The sequence below is a fragment of the Cygnus atratus genome, chromosome 1, assembly GCF_013377495.2.
Source record: "Cygnus atratus isolate AKBS03 ecotype Queensland, Australia chromosome 1, CAtr_DNAZoo_HiC_assembly, whole genome shotgun sequence".
NCBI lineage: Eukaryota > Metazoa > Chordata > Aves > Anseriformes > Anatidae > Cygnus > Cygnus atratus.
The window spans coordinates 139,769,344-139,786,330 of record NC_066362.1 but is presented as its reverse complement, the minus strand read 5'-3'; the positions used below and the strand labels follow the sequence as shown (position 1 = coordinate 139,786,330).

The 16,987-nt window shown below is 38.6% G+C and overlaps 1 protein-coding gene across 1 annotated transcript in view; it reads left to right on the top strand.

Moving 5' to 3' along the window:
* The window catches only part of MGAT4A (alpha-1,3-mannosyl-glycoprotein 4-beta-N-acetylglucosaminyltransferase A), a 71,832-nt gene that overhangs the window by 49,732 nt on the left and 5,113 nt on the right, over positions 1–16,987 (top strand). The window contains exons 10-12 of the mRNA XM_035558056.2: positions 5,485–5,615; positions 6,245–6,352; positions 6,744–6,937. Of these exons, the coding sequence (XP_035413949.1) occupies positions 5,485–5,615; positions 6,245–6,352; positions 6,744–6,937 (433 nt within the window). The remainder of the gene's footprint in view (positions 1–5,484; positions 5,616–6,244; positions 6,353–6,743; positions 6,938–16,987) is intronic.

Below are 16,987 nucleotides of genomic sequence, written 5' to 3'. Positions count from 1 at the left end.
CTTTCCTGGGGATCTGCAATACCTTGTCCTGTTGCTATAATGTCAACTGTCAATTTTTTAATGGAGCAGTCAGAGATAAGCCTCTTGGTTGAATTTTGCAGTTTCTCTGGATCTTATTTTATCCTGATGTTTTAAGGCCTGTTCTGATTTTTTTTTAAGTTGTTCTGATTACAGTTTTGCTCAAGTTGTTCATATAAGTGGAAGTTTGGGAAAGAATAGATCAAGTCAAATATCTGAGATATAAATAACTCTAAAGACATTCTGGTTCTAAGGCCAGTAATTTGCATATCATAAACAGGGAAAACATTGAAAGGCTTGAACTGTAGTTAGAAAATATGTGCTCACAGGTATAAAGTTATCATTGTTGTAGACTGAATACATGCATCATAGTGCTTATACAGAAGAATGCAAATGAATCTTTGCAGTTTAGAGAACTGTAGAAAAAGTGTTTTGTTTTTTTTTTTTATTTTGCATGTGTCTTAAACTTGCCAACAGAGTGCTGTGAGAAGGTCAGAACAGTTCACTAGGGATAGCATTTAAATGCACTGAAAATGAGATGGAAGCCTTGGAAGGGCACAATAAATAGCAAAAAAATGTTCCACAATATTTTTTTCAGCCCTAGCACTCACTTTTGTCTATGTAAATAAAACAAAAGTGAGAAAAGAAGAGAGAGTTTCTTCCACATCTTGTAAACCTCTAGGGATTTATGGAGCATCATCTTACCTTTGAGTCTAATTCTTTTGTGTTTTGAAGTTTCCTTGCAAGTGTAGCTTGTGTGCACCCAGAATCTGAAACCTCTGAAGTTTTGTCAGCAGTGTCTCCCTGATGCCTGTCTGTTCCCAGGCACTTTAACAAGTGCATGAATGTGGTGCAAGGCTAGCCATTGCTTCAATTCTTTCATTTCCTCTTTGGTTTGAGGCAGTACATGTAGACTCTTATTTTTGCTTAGGTCTCTGGCTTAATGATTTTTGACTACATATTAGGCATGGCCAATGGGCAACCTGCAGGCTGGATTTGGATGGCATCTGAATGACTTGATGGCTCACAGCTCTGTGGGAGGTCACAGGACTGTGGGGCTCAGGCAAATGCTGCTGCTTGTTCTCAGGCCATGGCTATGCCCCAGGGGAGTCAGGCTGCTGCCGACACCCTCACTAAAGAGAGGCTAGGCAAGGGCTTGGCTGGTTTGGATTCAGAGGGGCTGGGCTGTTCAATGTACTGGGCTGCTTACATCGCAAAGAATAGCTGTGGATGGTCAGGGGTCCAGAGCTTTGAAGAACTGTTTTGCTGCAGGCTTCCCTGCGGAGGCCTGTTCTTGGGCTGCTGTAGGAAGGGTGTTCTGGGGCAGCGATCCATGGTAGCGTGCAGCTGACAGAAATGACTGATGGGTGGATGTTGTGTCGTACTGAAGGGCGAGGAGCTGGGGGAAAGTTGTGCCAAGTTGTGTGTGAAAGGTGGTGACAGCATTTCAGCAAGCAGCGTGTATGTGTCTGTCCTTGGTTAGAGGCAGTGTTAGTCAAGGTAGGTGTCTCAGGCTTGAGGAGCAGGGTGTTGCCTGTCAGTCTTTGCTCCAGTGCTCATTGTGAACTACCATGGGAAGGCTTTGCCTGCACTATTGAACCCTTCCACAAGCTGGGGAGTGTAACACAGAGAGGCCAGCTGGGTCTGAAGGTCCTGGTGCAGGAGGTACAGCCAGCTGATGCTTACCTAGCATCTTTTGACTAGTTGCAGTTGAACGTGTCAGGCTGTGTTTTTTTGTTTGGTTTGTTGGTTTTATTTCCCTGGTCTGTTCTGTAACATCACCATATTACCTGGAGTCTTCCCTGAGTCAGGGATGACTGACTGCAATGTTGACAGTAGCATGCCAATGCCAGCTTAGAGGAGAGTGCCTCTGGACCTATGCCAGTTTGCCATATGGAAGTAAGTATATATATGTATATAGTTAATATATCCTGTTTCTCTTTTAGATGAAATTAGGATAATTTAAATTAGGGAGAAAGAGTATGTTCCTACTCTTCCCTTCAGTCTTGTTCTCTGCTTATTTAATTGTAGGTAAGGATCCTTTACCTTAACATTCAGGTTTTAAGTGGCATGTTCTGTGAGTGTCTTTTCACCACAGATGACAACTGAAGGCTACAATCTTTGTACTCTTCAGAAGATGAGGTAATCAAAGGAAGATGTGGTGCTATGCTGTGTCCTTGAGTAGAGAAAGAAAAGGATTCCAGAGCAGCTTGAGTACATATAGCTCCTGGAGGAGGATAAACTGTTTCTTCAGTCAGTCAGCTTCCACTGGGATTGGAACAATAGTGTGAGGACGTTTTTGTCTTCTGGTCGTGTGGTATTGTGCATCTCTGTCACCACATGGAAAGGTCCATTTCCTATGGAAGCAGGTGTGACTGACAGACTGCCTCGACAGGTGTCATCCAGAAATGACGGTTTCAGTCTCACAAACACTTGATGAGCCCCTCCATTTTTCAGCTGATCTTTGATTAGGGTTTCTTGTATTTTTCCCTTCTCCTGTGCTGTGTTGTTGAAAGCAGTAGGCAGAGATGAATCATCAGGAAAATTGGGAGCCCGTTTAGCTGGAAGTGTGACAAGCTGAATGAGCTGTTATTCCACATGAATATTTTACACAATATTGTACAAATCATTTGATTGTTTCCTACACAATTTTAAATATTTACTTCTACAAATAATGTTAAACAATATGACAACAATATAAGTATGCAAATAGTAACAATATACTAATAAAAACCATGACATCTTTCTTATGTCTTTAAACAAGAAAGCTCTGCAGTAGTCCTTTGTTTAGTGGGAGTTGTCCCTTGTTTAGTGGAGCCTCAACTTAGTCACACACAGTATTTTCAAGTGGAGATGTCTATTTGAGGACCTCATTGCAGCAGGCACTAACAAGTAGTGTCAATGTTTTTGCAGTAAAAAAAGCAAAATTTAAGGTTTGTGTAAGGGACAACTTCCTGATTTAGCAATGTCAGGTCAGTTAATGTATGTTACCACACTTCCTTCTCCACCCAGCTGCATGAATGGTCTCCTTTATGATCATAACATCATTCCAAAGGATGAAATAATTGGGGCTTATGTCAGATGCAGCTTCCATATTGTACTGTGTCATGATATAGTGGTTTTTTTTATTTTTATTATTTTTGAAAAAGATCTAAAATTAGTGGTTGGTGGTCCATCTCTGCTTTTTGTACCTTCAAAAGCTGAACTTGTGTGACTGGACAGATAACACTTGCAACAGCTCCATGTCTCGGATGCTTGAAATTTACAACATGGAGAATAATAGACGCACATCCATAACATTTCTTCCTCTATTTTTGCAGACTGAAAATATCTGTTCTTAACAAGACTGTGTTGTAGTACACGCTGAATATTTTAGTGGCATCCAGATACATTGCAATGAGTTCTTGTTTGAATAGTTGTTCTGTTTTATTTAGTTTTGCATAGCTGACAGCTATGGAAGCAAGGACAGCCTGGGAGCAATACAGAGAAATGGTCTGAGCAGCAAGGGGTCAGGTTAGGAAAGCTAAAGCCCTGATATAATTAAATCTGGCTATGGACATGAAGGGCAACAAGACTTCTGTAAGTACATCAGTGATAAAACAAAGACTAGGGAAAATCTGTGCCCTCTCCAGAAGGAAATGAGAGACCTGGTTACCTGGGATATGGAAAAGACTGAGGTACTCAACAACCTTTTTTCCTCAGTATTCATTGGCAAGTGCTCTAGCCACACTGCCCAAGTTACAGAAGGCAAAGGCAGGGACTGGGAGAATGTAGGATAGTCTCCTACCCGCTGTTGGAGACAATTGGGTCTGAGACCATCTAAGGAACCTGAAGGTGCACAAATCCATGGGCCCTGAGGAAACCGGTGGATGAAGTTGCTGAGCCACTGTCCATCATATCTGAGAAATCATGGCAGTCTGGTGAAGTTCCCACTGACTGGAAGAGGGGAAACAACCCCCATTTTTAAAGAGGGAAAAAAAGGAAGACCTGAGGAACTACAAGCTAGTCAGTCTCACCTCTGTGCCTGGCAAGGTCATGCAGCAGATCCTCCTAGCATCTATGCTAAGGCACATGGAAAATAAGGAGGTGATTGATGACAGCCAACATGGCTTCACTAAAGGCAAGTCATGCCTGAGAACTTTGGCCTTCTACAATGGGGTCACAATATTATTGGATAAGTGAAGAGCAACTGACATCATCTACTGGACTTGTGCAAAACATTTGTCCCCCATGATATCCTTGTCTCTAAGTTGGAGAGACATGGATTTGACAGATGGACCACTGAGTGGATAAGGAATCGGCTGGATGATCACATTCAAGGAATTGTAGTCAATGGTTCAATGTCCAGGTGGAGACCAGTTGATAAGTGGTGTTCCTCAGGGGCTGGTATTGGAACCAGCACTATTTGACATCCTTGTTGGTGACGTGGACAGTGGGATTGAGTGCACCCTCAGCAAGTTTGCTGATGACACCAAGCTGTGTGGTGCGGTCAACACGCTGGAGGGAAGGGATGCCATCCAGAGGGACCTGGACAGGCTTGAGAAGTGGGCACCTGCAAACCTTGTGCAGTTCAATAAGGCTAAGTGCAAGGTCCTGCACCTGGATCACAGCAATCCCGAGCATAAATACAGGCCAAGCAGAGAATAAATTGAGAGCAGCCCTGAGGAGAAGGACTTGGGAGTACTGGGGGATAAAAAAAAAATCAACATGAGCTAGCAATGTTCACTTGCAGCCCAGTAAGCTAACCATGAGGGAGATGATTCTCCCCCTCTGCTCTTCTCTCAGACCTGACCTGGAGTGCTGTGTTCAGCTCTAGGGCCCCCAGCATAACAAGGACATGGAACAATTAAGAGCAGGTCCAGAGGAGGGCCATGAGGATAATGAGGGCCTGGAGCACCTCTCCTATGAAGACAGGCTGAGCGAGTTGGGGTTGTTCAGCCAGGAGAAGAGAAGCTTCTGGGGAGACCTTAAAGGGGCCTGAAAGTACCTAAAGGGGGCCTACAGGAAAGCTGGGGAGGGACTCTTTGTCAGGGAGTGTGGCTACAGGACAAAGGGTAATGGATTTAAACTAAAAGAGGGTAGATTTTGACTAGATATTCAGAAGAAATTTTTCACTCAGAGGGTGGTGAGGCTCTGGAACAGGTTGCCCAGAGAAGCTGTGGATGCCCCATCCCTAGAGGTGTTCAAGCCCAGGCTGGATGGGGTTTTGAGCGACCTGGCCTAGTGGGAGGTGTCTCTTGCCCATGGGGGGTGGGTTGGAACTACATGATCTTTATGGTCCCTTCCAACTCAAACCATTCTGTGATTCTCTGAAAAATATAGAGTTTTTAATAACATTGAGATTTCAAGTTGTTCATCACTAACATACCTTGTGATGGCACATACTTATCCATTATCTCAGTGATTTCAAAATACAACACTATCTTTAATCTAAAGTAACTCCAGTTATTTTTAATGTCATTGCAGGTAAAATGTTCCAGTCTCCAGATATCACTCTTATTGTAGAGTTCATATTTATGTTTTATAAGGAGAAACCGATTGATTGGCTTCTGGACCATATCCTCTGGGTGAAAGTGTGCAACCCTGAGAAAGATGCCGTAAGTTTGATTTATTAAGAAGCTTCTGAAATGTTTTCATGTTAGTGAACAAGTTGAGTTTGGTGAATTGAAGGCTAGCATACTGTGTATCCTGAAAGAATCTCTCTTCCTATCACAATTTTAATCTCAAATAAACCTTCAGAGACAGTTTTCAGAAGCATTATAATTGTTGTTTCAGATTTCAGAGATGGATGCGGTAGCTGGTGAAAGAAAAAGTCTGGTTAGTTTCTGTATGTAACACTCCTAAAATAAATTCATTCTTGTAACCCCTGCTGAGGCTCTGCAGTATACTACTACTTGGATAACAGTCATAGAGAAAGTTCCAAATGGCGATAAAATAGAATTTTTGTCCTTCATTCCTCAAGTAGTAGCTCCCTTGCTGAAAGACTGAATAAATGAGTTCTGTGCAAGAAGGAAGAGATGTAAATTTCTCCTTTATTAACTAGTATTATATTTGCACAGCAGTCTTGCTTGATTTCTGGAACAAAACCAAGAAGAATTCAATAAATAAGCCTAGGTTCTTGTTGAGTCTTTTTGGTTCATGTAACATCACATATTTTCAGTAAAAACTCAGCAACCTTTTGTTGAATTTACTAATGTGTTTTTTATCCCTCCACTCTTCATTTCAGAAACATTGTGACCGACAGAAATCAAACCTACGAATACGGTTCAGGCCTTCTCTTTTCCAGCACGTTGGCCTCCACTCCTCCCTGGCAGGGAAGATCCAGAAACTTACAGTTAGTAGCTAAACTTTTCTTTCCTTCCTAGAACAGGCTGATTCAATGAACAATTTTTTTAGCCTTTGAGAAAGCAGGCATTTTCTTGGTTAGCATTTTGAATTGTGTTGTAGCAGTTGGAATGAAATCTGATTTAATCTGGTTGCTATCAAGTATAAGAACTACCAATCTTAGCTTATTTTTGTGGATATCTGTTAGTGAATATTTTTATTTTTTACTTGATGGCATGTTCATCTTATTACTTAGATTACAAGATCTGATATATTCAAAAATGAGTAATGCATTTATTTTCCCATTTTTTTTCCAAGTGTTTATTTTAAGTGTAACTACTTGAGGAAAACAGTAAAAAAAAATAAAAATCTGACCAGCATAATGTTTGTCTTTCAATTAGGATAAAGACTTCCTGAAACCATTGCTGCATAAAATTCACGTGAATCCACCTGCAGAGGTTTCCACATCTTTAAAAGTCTACCAAGGGCATACACTAGAAAAAACCTATGTAGGGGAAGATTTTTTCTGGGCTGTCACACCGGTTGCTGGGGACTATATTCTATTTAAATTTGACAAGCCTGTCAATGTAGAAAGGTTAGTAATTATTTGTCTTTGGTCTCGTATCTAAAGCTGCTTGCTTTATAAGAATGCTTGAAGGTAGAATTTGAGGCTGTCATAATAAACTAAAGTGAAATCATCTGGGGTATTTGAAGTCTAGCTGAAACTGTGATCATCAGAGTCTTTTCCTCCAATTCTTTTGCTGCTTTAAATGTTGTCTTCCTCTTTACTTTTTCTTTTAATTTTATCTGGAGCTTTTTTGATAAACGCAATTCAAACCCAGTGTTTCTCTGGCAGGTCATAAGGGAATTCAAAAGAAGTCAATTTGATTCTGTTTGTGTTTGGTTGGTCTGCTTCTAATTACAATTACAACTGTGCAACATGGTGTGTGCTCCAGAATGTTGTGCCCTGCAGGCTCAGTCCATTGATTGTCCAGACCAGCAGTCTTGCTGGAGCATGTCACAATGTCCCTGTACCTGAAAGTTGGGAACTGTGAAGGGTAGCATTAATTTATTTTGTTAGATTTTGCTTTAGGGCTTGAGAAAAAACACCATGCTAAGACTCCAAGTTGACCTATTTAAAAATCAAAAAATAAAAAGACTTGAAATAAAAGTATCTGTGATTTGTTAGCGGACTAAAAGTGACTTTTCCTTTGGATTTACTGAGACTTGTTTGCTGTTTTGGTTTTTACTGTCTTGCCAACAGAATAGTCCTAGACATACAAAATAAATTGTTTATTTAGTGTCTGTTTAAGTGTTGCTGTGTTAGTAGATTTCTTTTTCCTTTCTTCACATACTTTACATGTGTTTTTAAGGTCAATACCTATAGTCTGGTAGAGCAAAGTTTCTTTGGCTCGATTGACTGGATACTTTTCTTGTGAAGGAGCCCTTTCTGCAGTTCTGAACTGAATCCAATTAGTCAACTTCTGTGCATGGGTACATAATCAAAGACTAAGTCTTCACCTTGGCTTAGCACAACAGTGAGGATCAGTAGTTTCCTTGTTCTATGTTGTACCAAACTAGTCTGACCTATGAAATTCAAGTTTGCTGTGTGACATGTCAAATTACTCTCCCAGTTGATTGCTGTGCTTTAAAAGACTTTCTTGGATAGCTTTCACAACAAGATGTATGTGTTGAGAAATATGACTGCCATACCTCCTTGGATTAAAGGCAGAATCTTTTTTATCCTGTGCCAGTAGTATAAAAAGCCTACATATATTTCAAATCAAGTGTATGAATTCATTGATTCTTTTTTGATCAAGTTTTTCTCTTCAAAGTTACGCTGTGAATGTTGTCCTTTTTTTTTAATAATTTTTTTAAGAATAATATGCCTCTACTATATGAATAGGGTAACTGTAACCAACAAATATTGATCTTAGGTGGATTGTTTTTTTTTATTAGGATGAGTCACGTGCACAATGGCAATTCTGGAAAGCGTTGCTAGCAAGTGTCTTAGGTCAGCCCTGTAATTCAAAAGTCAGCATGTGTAGGTCTGAAGAAAATATATATTTTTGTATGTTCTACTTTAATGGTGAGGGAATTGGGGGAACAAGTAAATACTAATTACCTATGCAAAAAAGCTGGTGAGGGGTCTGGAGAGCAAGTCTTACAAGGAGCGGCTGAGGGAGCTGGGGTTGTTCAGCCTGGAAAAGAGGAAACTCAGGGGCGACCTTATTGCACTCTTACAGGTACCTGTAAGGAGGCTGTAGCAAGGTAGGGGTTGGTCTATTCTCCCATGTGCCCGGTGACAGGACGAGGGGGAGTGGGCTAAAGTTGCGCTGGGGAGGTTTAGGTTGGATATTAGGAAAAGAACTTCTTTACCGAAAGGGTTGTTAGGCATTGGAATGGGCTGCCCAGGGAAGTGGTTGAGTCACCATCCCTGGAGGTCTTTAAAAGATGTTTAGATGTTGAACTTAGTGATATGGTTTAGTGGAGGACTTGTTAGTGTTAGGTCAGAGGTTGGACTCGGTGATCTTGGAGGTCTCTTCCAACCTAGACGATTCTGTGATTCTGTGAAAATGTGGGAAGACGGTGTTCATTATTATGCTTTGAAAAATTGTAGCTAGGGCTAAGGTAGTTGTGTCTACCTCGTGTGTTAAGAACAGTCTCAGCAATAGAGGATTATACTATCTTTTTTGGTATTTCTACTTATTGAAGAAAGTCATTCCAGTTTTAGAAAAAAGGGAGCATCTTGGATCCCATTGCTTTCTCAAAGGAAGTCCACTAATTAGAATGTTGTTACGTATTTCGACTTAAAAACTTAGGACTATCATTGTCATTTTGAACTATCATTATAGGCCATTTCAATATTTATTGTGATTTGTATTTCTGTTGCCACAGGATCCTCAAAAATACAGTATTTTGCCTTTGTATATGTTGTTGTTGTTATAATTATTTTATTTTCCCTTCCTTTTCCGTCCTATTAATCTGTCTTTCTGTCATGAGCTTTACCTTCTTTTCTGATTTGCTCCCCCATCCCACTGGGGGTGAGTGAGTGAATGGCTGGGTGGTGCTGAGCTGCCTGCTACCTTAAACCACAACAGCATCAGGAAAAGTTGCCCTGTGGGGAGATGTATCTGATTGTGGCAATTAAAAGCAGAAAAGCCCTCTTGTGTTTGTGAACCTACATAACAGGTGCTGTTTGTTTTATGTTGTTGTTTTTAAAGTAATAGAAAAGCTCCTTGAATTCACACCAAATGTTGTCTGCCAAGTCAGTTTGAGGTGCAGCTGCTTAATAGTTCCAGTAATAAATTCTTGGTAAACAAGCTTTCTAATGGAAATATTTACCACAACTGACATAATGAATGGCAGGTCTGTTACGGTGTGACAGAACACCAACTTGTTCCTATAGCTTGTTTTTCCATGCCAAATGTTTTACTGAACTGAATTTAATGTTTCTGTTGAGTATAGCAGTACAGTAATTAGCTTTCATTGAGTCTTTAAATATTTCATTTCTGAGACCTGAGAATATTGTCAGGGATAACAGTGGCAAGGATCTCTTAATAATCTAAAGTGAGATCTGAACTCATGTAGTGGAGCAGAAAATAACATTTGTGGCTATTTTGTGCAAGGCCTACTTGACATAGCCCTGCTGAATGTTGAAGTCGAATGGCTCCTGATTGTTTTAACCCACACCTGAAGAACAGGGATGTGTAAATTGAAATTGTCTAATTTTGCCTAAGTTTGAGCACTCCCTATAGGTTTGAATGACATAAGTTGGATAGTGCATGTGTTTTTTGAAAACACTGATTAACACCAAGGAAGTCCTTGGAAGTGCATAACCTATGGCCATTTTGATTACTGTCAGCTTTTCTGCAATAGGAATTTAGAATGGATATTTACAAAAGTAAAAGGTTTCAGGTTTAAAAAGGAAAAAAAAAAAGCTGTGGAAAATGACAAGGATGTATTTTATACTGTGGGAAGGGGAAAAAAAAAAACAACCTCACCAATTTATGTTAATTTGCTTTATAATTTTTGGAATATGAGGCTCATTCTTTTTTGTATGTGACTGCTTGGCAGTGTTAGTTTGAATATCTTCAAGAGGGTTAGCAGAATTTTTGTGGTTTTGAGTGTTTTTGGAGGGGAAGGGAAAACAGGGAGGTGGTGATTTATTTATTTTTTTTACACCCCATAACACTGCTTTTAACTCTGTAGTTGTCCAGTAGTTGTGTCCTTGCTTTTAACAAGTTGCTGGTCCTAATGTGCCGTTGGTTGTTAATAAAGTGATTTTTATGAGGCTCAACTTGCTGTCCGGAATTTCAACTTTAAACTGGAATCTCAATACTTTGACAAATCAGCTTGTAGATTACATGTACTTCTTTGTGTTCTGATGTTGGCATAGATACTTGATGTGCAGTATTTGAGACTAATCATCTAATTTTCTGTGCTGTTGACCCTAGAATCGCAGGGAACCTGTGATGTTAACCTTACACGTATGTCCTATGGTGGCTTCTTGCAGTGCATAATTCTCACTCATGCGAGAAATATATATTTGACTAAACCAGAAAATCATTGTATTGTGTGAAGAATATCTTTTCTGGCTCCTGATAACATACAAGTTAATTCATCTGCTTTTAAATTGTTGTGACACTACTGAAAATTACCTGCACAAAAGGTGATGGTTGCTTGCCTGCTATTACTGCCACTAAGTTGTAGAGAAAAAGAAGCACAGCTTGTAAAGCATGTTCTCTAGCAGTGAGAATTTAAGTGTTTGGTTTTTTTTGGTGTTTGTTTATTTTAAGTAGAATAAAGTTGCTAAAAATGCATCATAGCACTTGGTTATATATGTATCTAAAGTATAGTTAATTATCTATGCTGTGGGATGCATGTCCTCTTTTTGGAAGAGATCCACAAAATCAAGTGTATTACAAAGGAAAAAAAAGGTTTTCTACAACAGCTTTCCAAAACTGGCAGTGTAGTGGAGCCTTCTCATTGTTTCCTTTTGCAGTAACAACCACGTAAAACCTAGGGAATTATGAAATCATTAGGGTTTGGAGTAACACAGCAGTAATTTGACTAATGTGTAAGCTGTTCTCTGTTCATAAGCACTGTCCAGTATAGAAACTCTCCTTGCACAATGCAGTATGTTCTACTTTTCTTGTGCAATTTTAGCTGAAGTAGCACACACATACATGCAGCCACACACGGCCACTAGGTGTATGTTTTAGAAATAATCTTTGTTTTGATTTTTAAATATGTAATTATGATATAGGTTGTTAAAGCTTAACGTCACTTTCATTTTATTAGGCTTTAATGGTGGTGTCAGATGATAGAAAATATTTGGAAGTCTCTTAAATTTATTAGACTTTTGGATTGTCAGTGTATTTCAGGTAGGCTAACGTTTTTAGCATGTATGGAAAAAAAAGAGGAATTGAGGACTTGATTTCTGTGTTTACATAAGCTTCTGTACTAATGAGCAGAACATCCTCCAATGGATACCCTGACAGCAGGGATTTGGCAGGCAGGCTCCCAGCCACTGATGCTGTTTGCTCCGGGCATGGGAACTCTGCCCACAACAATGAGGCAAGAACTTCGTAGGAAAAGAAAAATAGTACGGATCAGAGACAGAAGAAGGGAGCTCTCTGAGCCAAGGACATGCTGCTTTCTCCTTATGGCACTAATATTCCAGATTGGTGTCTTTGGCAGCATTCCTGGGTTTACTGTTCTTAGTCAGAAATCTTAGAGGTTTAATGCAGTTGCCTAAATGTTAGGTGTCTAATGCCACTTGAGATACCCTAAAATGCTTCACCTGATTTTCAGAAGGGCTCGAGTCTCTGATATGTCACATTTGCATCTGCCAGCCTGTGAGGATGTCCATACCCAAGGGCATCTCAACTGACAGTAAATGCTGATGTTTAAGAAAACTGAAGGGAGCTCCTGGTGTCTGTACTTTCTGGAGAAATAATATTCCAGATGTGTATGTGTATATATAAACTTAAATAAACACATACACACGCACATCTCCAGTGAAATGTGGAAAGATTTTTTTGTTTTATTTATTTTAGATATATTACAAAACATATATTCCAGCTTTACATATTTATGTATAGAATATATGTATATGACCTATATAAAACAAAAATAAAATCTGAAACTTTCTACATTTCATTGGTTTAAGAGCTTAGCAGAATTAACCTTGCAGAAGAGCATAAGGGCCTTTTAACTAATGTCGATCAGATTGAGAAAGAGCTAAATTTCTTAAAGAAGAGAGTGAAGATTTCATGAGAGAACCTCTCCCTTTAATAATAAAACAACCCCCAAACCAGTACTGAAACCCCACATTAGAAATAGTGAAAATGAATTTAATGCCAACCCCTTTTCTATTACAGTTGACCTGTATGCACTCCAGAGAGCACACTGGAGGTTTAGAAAGCTGTTCTCATAGTCCTCACCGGGACATAATATATATGTCCATAATATATATTGACAGTGAGACTGGCTATTTTGGGCAGAGAAAATAAAATCCTACCAAGCATTGTGCATAAGAGTTAATGGGGTAACTGTTCCTTCCCCACCACCTCCCCCCCACAGTGTTTTTGAGTCAGAAACTGTAACAAGATGAAAACCTCTCATTGGTTTCTTGCCTCTTATGAGTACTCGTGTGTGTATATATATAGGCTTGCAGAATTAAGCTTTTTCTTTTTTTCCCAATTATAAGCAATTTTTGCAAAGGAATGGGTGAGAAGCATAAAGGATAGGAAAAGAAATTGAACCTGAGAGAGGGAAAATAAGTTATTCATCTTTCTTTTATAATATATACAAGAAAAACAAAAAATAACGCATGGTTAATGCCTGTTTCCAGTGACAGTAAATTAACATTTCCTGGTGAGGGTTCTGGGAAAATGACAGAGTGGGGTTAGATTAAATTTCTTTTACCACATTTGCATCCAGTGATCAAAAATCCTGGACAGGATTGGTGGATAATGACTCTTGCAGGGGTGACAGCGTTTGTAGAGAGCCAAAAATTTGCTGACTGAATGTTGCTTTTATAGCAATTCACACTGTGTGGAATTTAAAACTGTTGTCCTGCAGATAGTGCAAAAGTGGAAGGAAACATTTCCTCTCTGCCTTCCTATCTCTTCCTTTTTCTGCAAATGGGATATACTAACATATATCAAATTGCTAAAAAGAGACGTAAGGAGGATATGCAGAGAAAAAGATTTGATTCCTGATATTTACAGCGGACAAAGGCCTGTGTTCATAAATAGATTCTTAGAATATTTTTGTTTAGCATCCAGTGAGATAAGACTTTTGTTTCTTTCAAAACAAAAATGTATTGGTAGTCGATGTGAATTGTGCTTTTTTTTGGGTGTGTGTATTATTTCCTTTTATAAAGCTGCTATTTACTGGTAAGTTTTTTTTTGTGTGTCCTGTTCTCTGCTCTGTTTCTAATGGCTCAACAAAGCAGAAGATGCATAGAATTGCACTTTTGTTTAAAAAAAATTAACACAATTGGCATTTCCTTTTTTTTTTTTTAATAAGATATAAAAGGCAGTAAGACACACTTGTTAATGCCTAAAAGGAAACAAATCAGGTAATGGAGAAAATTACACTTTTCTGAGTCTAAATATGCTTTGATGTGGGGGGAAAGAAGAAAGATACAACCCCTCCATAAGCAAAGTAAGAGGAGGGTAAAGAGGTGCATACTTGCTTTGTTGTTGTTGTTTTGTGGTGTGGCTTTTTTGTGCCAAAAGTGCAAGTGATGAACTAGTACTGAAAGATGGAAAAGTTTAGCTATTTAAAGAATACTAAAGGTAACTCAAGTTAACTGCATTGGCAAGCTAATGATATCTTTTGTCAGTGTATTAATGATGATCGTGCTTCTGTCCTTCCATTCCTCTGTGTTAGGATGTATATGAGCACTGATTTAACTGAGTGGTTTTATTTTTATTTTTTTCCTCCAGCTGACTTGACTGTGTAGGTGAATCTAGTTCCAAGACAGAAGTCAAACCCGCAGCTTTCGTATTCAAATCACTCAATATGGAAACTGAAATCTTATTTGCAACTTTGGCTTTGCTCCCTTTTGTGTTTGTTTGTTTTTTAACCTTTGTTGCTCTTTAAATTTTATTGTGTAGGTTTTTATATGCCACATGAGATGTTAATGTTTAGCATTCTCTTTACTCTCTTATTACACTGAGGTCAAGAACCGAATGTATGTGAGCTGGTTCATACATCTAGGAACTTCTGGCAGATAGGAAGTTGTGTCTATTTTTGAATATATGTACAGTAGCTAGTTATTATATCTGACCCTTGCCTCTTTAAAGAGAGACTGAAAATGGAAAAAGGTTCTCTGAAGTTTAGGTACATTGGTATTTCACTTAGCAGTTGTGAGTTAGAGTTACTTTTTGCTGATGACGCCCATCAAGAATGTCCAAATGTGCCCATCTTCATGTTTGGTAATTAAAACAAGCTGTGAAGTAATGTTTTATAAGGCAATAGTGTTTTTTTTTTTAGGTTAATATGTATTTGTTTGGGATTATTATATTTAGAGGTCTGTAGCTTTCAGAATTTTAATTGGAAGGAACGCTTCAGAAGGCACTAGGTTTAAACAGTAGGTAGACAAAAAATGTCTTTGATTCAACCCCAGGAAAAATGTCAGGTAACCAGAGGAGAAAAAAAAAACACATGTTTTTAGTATTTACACAGGCTGTCACCTGCAAATCCCAGGACAGATGTCAGAATAACTTAGCCAAAAGCACAGCTACTTCCGTGGCTTTCAGTTTCTGTCTTTCAGTCTTCAGAAAAACATTTCATAGCCTGAACGCCTTGTGATTTAGCAGTGTGTCGGGGAGGCAAGTTTTATAAAAGAACAGCTAAACGATGCTTCTTTCAGAAGCTGTAGAACAGCAACTCACTTGTAAACGAACTGTTATTCCTAAGCAAATTTTCTAATTCATAAATTTTATTTCTTAGCAAAAGATTGATTATAGACATGAGCTGTGTATGTGCATTCATACTTCTATTTTTAATCTCTGTGTAACTTCTGTCTAAGTAGGTGTTATCTAACAAATGTTCAGGCAAGGCTCAGATTTAAAAATGTCCCTTCTGTTCTAAACATAATCTTAAGTAAGATATGGAACATATGCATATGTTATAAATGTATGTGCATATGGCAAACATACTGGAAAAGTGGTTTTGACTACATGGAAATCTGCAAATCCGTTTTTATTACTTCCATAAATTGTTTCAGCTTCGTGCCAGTTTTTGAGCTCGGTGCCCTAATGGCATAATATCTGTGGGGAGTGCAGGGGGAGAATCCTCCCCCTTTAATTTCAGAAGTCGATCACTGTAGGACAAACAGCTGGCTGTGTTGTTCTTCAAACCAAACCACCACCTGCCCCCACAGCACCCCTGAAGCATTATCTTGTGTTGAGAGTGCAGGATCACGGAGGGTTATTTTTAATTTTTGTGGCTTTTTAGGTGTGTCTTCTCAGAAATGAGATTTGTGAAATAGAAAGCACTACAGAAAAGTACTGCACCTGGGGTTTGGTAGGAGAGTTTGATGATTGCATCTCAGATGCAAGTGTTCAATCTCTGGCATTTAAAAATATAAATCTTGGGATTTTCAGTGTTTTCGTGAGAAGAATTCCCATGAATGTTTAGAATAATTGACAGGCTAAGGAGAGCAATTCAGATCTGCTAGGTCAGAATACATCAGAATATACTTATAGTCCTCTTCTGGTCAGCTTTGCCAAGAGTTTGTTTTGCTTATTAATGAAACATACAGTAAAAACATTTTCTCAGAATGGAAGCATGAATCTTTGTGGGTGTTTAGATATCACTGCTTCTAATAAGATTCATAACATTTTTCTTTAAAGAACTGTATATGTCTTAGGTTGCTTCTGTACACTAGAATCAACTAACCTCTATATTAAACTGCTGTGAGGAAAAAGTTCTTCAAGCACATACAACACCAGAGCTTTCTGAATCCAGTCAGTGCAATAGAAATCAATGTAGCTTTCATAGATCTGAGTGTGTGATTTTTACTCCTCTTCTGAGCCTTGATAGAAAACATGCTACATGCCTCCGAGTGTCTGTGTATTTTTAAAATAATTCCTCTCATTTTAGGATCACAGACCCTTCTAATTCAGAGTCAGAGAGCTCTGTTTTCTTCTACTTTTTGACTTGTAGCTATGGAGAATGGATTAATGGCAAGTACTTACCTGGCTTCAGATGTACTGGATAAAGACAAACTGGAATTTACATCTCCAATTACATCTTAATAAATTGCAAATTGAGCTAATGTTTGTAATTTTAATCAAGTGATAATTTCTGAACTAATTTTGTCCCTGGCTGGTGATGTGTTTAATGTAGAAGATAGTGCTTACTGTTTATTTCTCCAGTTTCCATCTGAAGGAAGGTTTGAAATGTGTTGATGGATTGTTACATATTCATTTAAACGCATTAAAAGGAAAATAGGTTTGTTAAAAGTGACATTCGAGTAGGTATAATATATAAGTAGTTTTCAGATAGTAATCTGAATAAACTCCTCTGCGGTCTACTAGAAAAAAATGTCAAGGAATAATTTTTCAAGCATTGATACCACCTAGTGGTAAAAAAAGATTGTTACTTTATTTGCATAATGTGT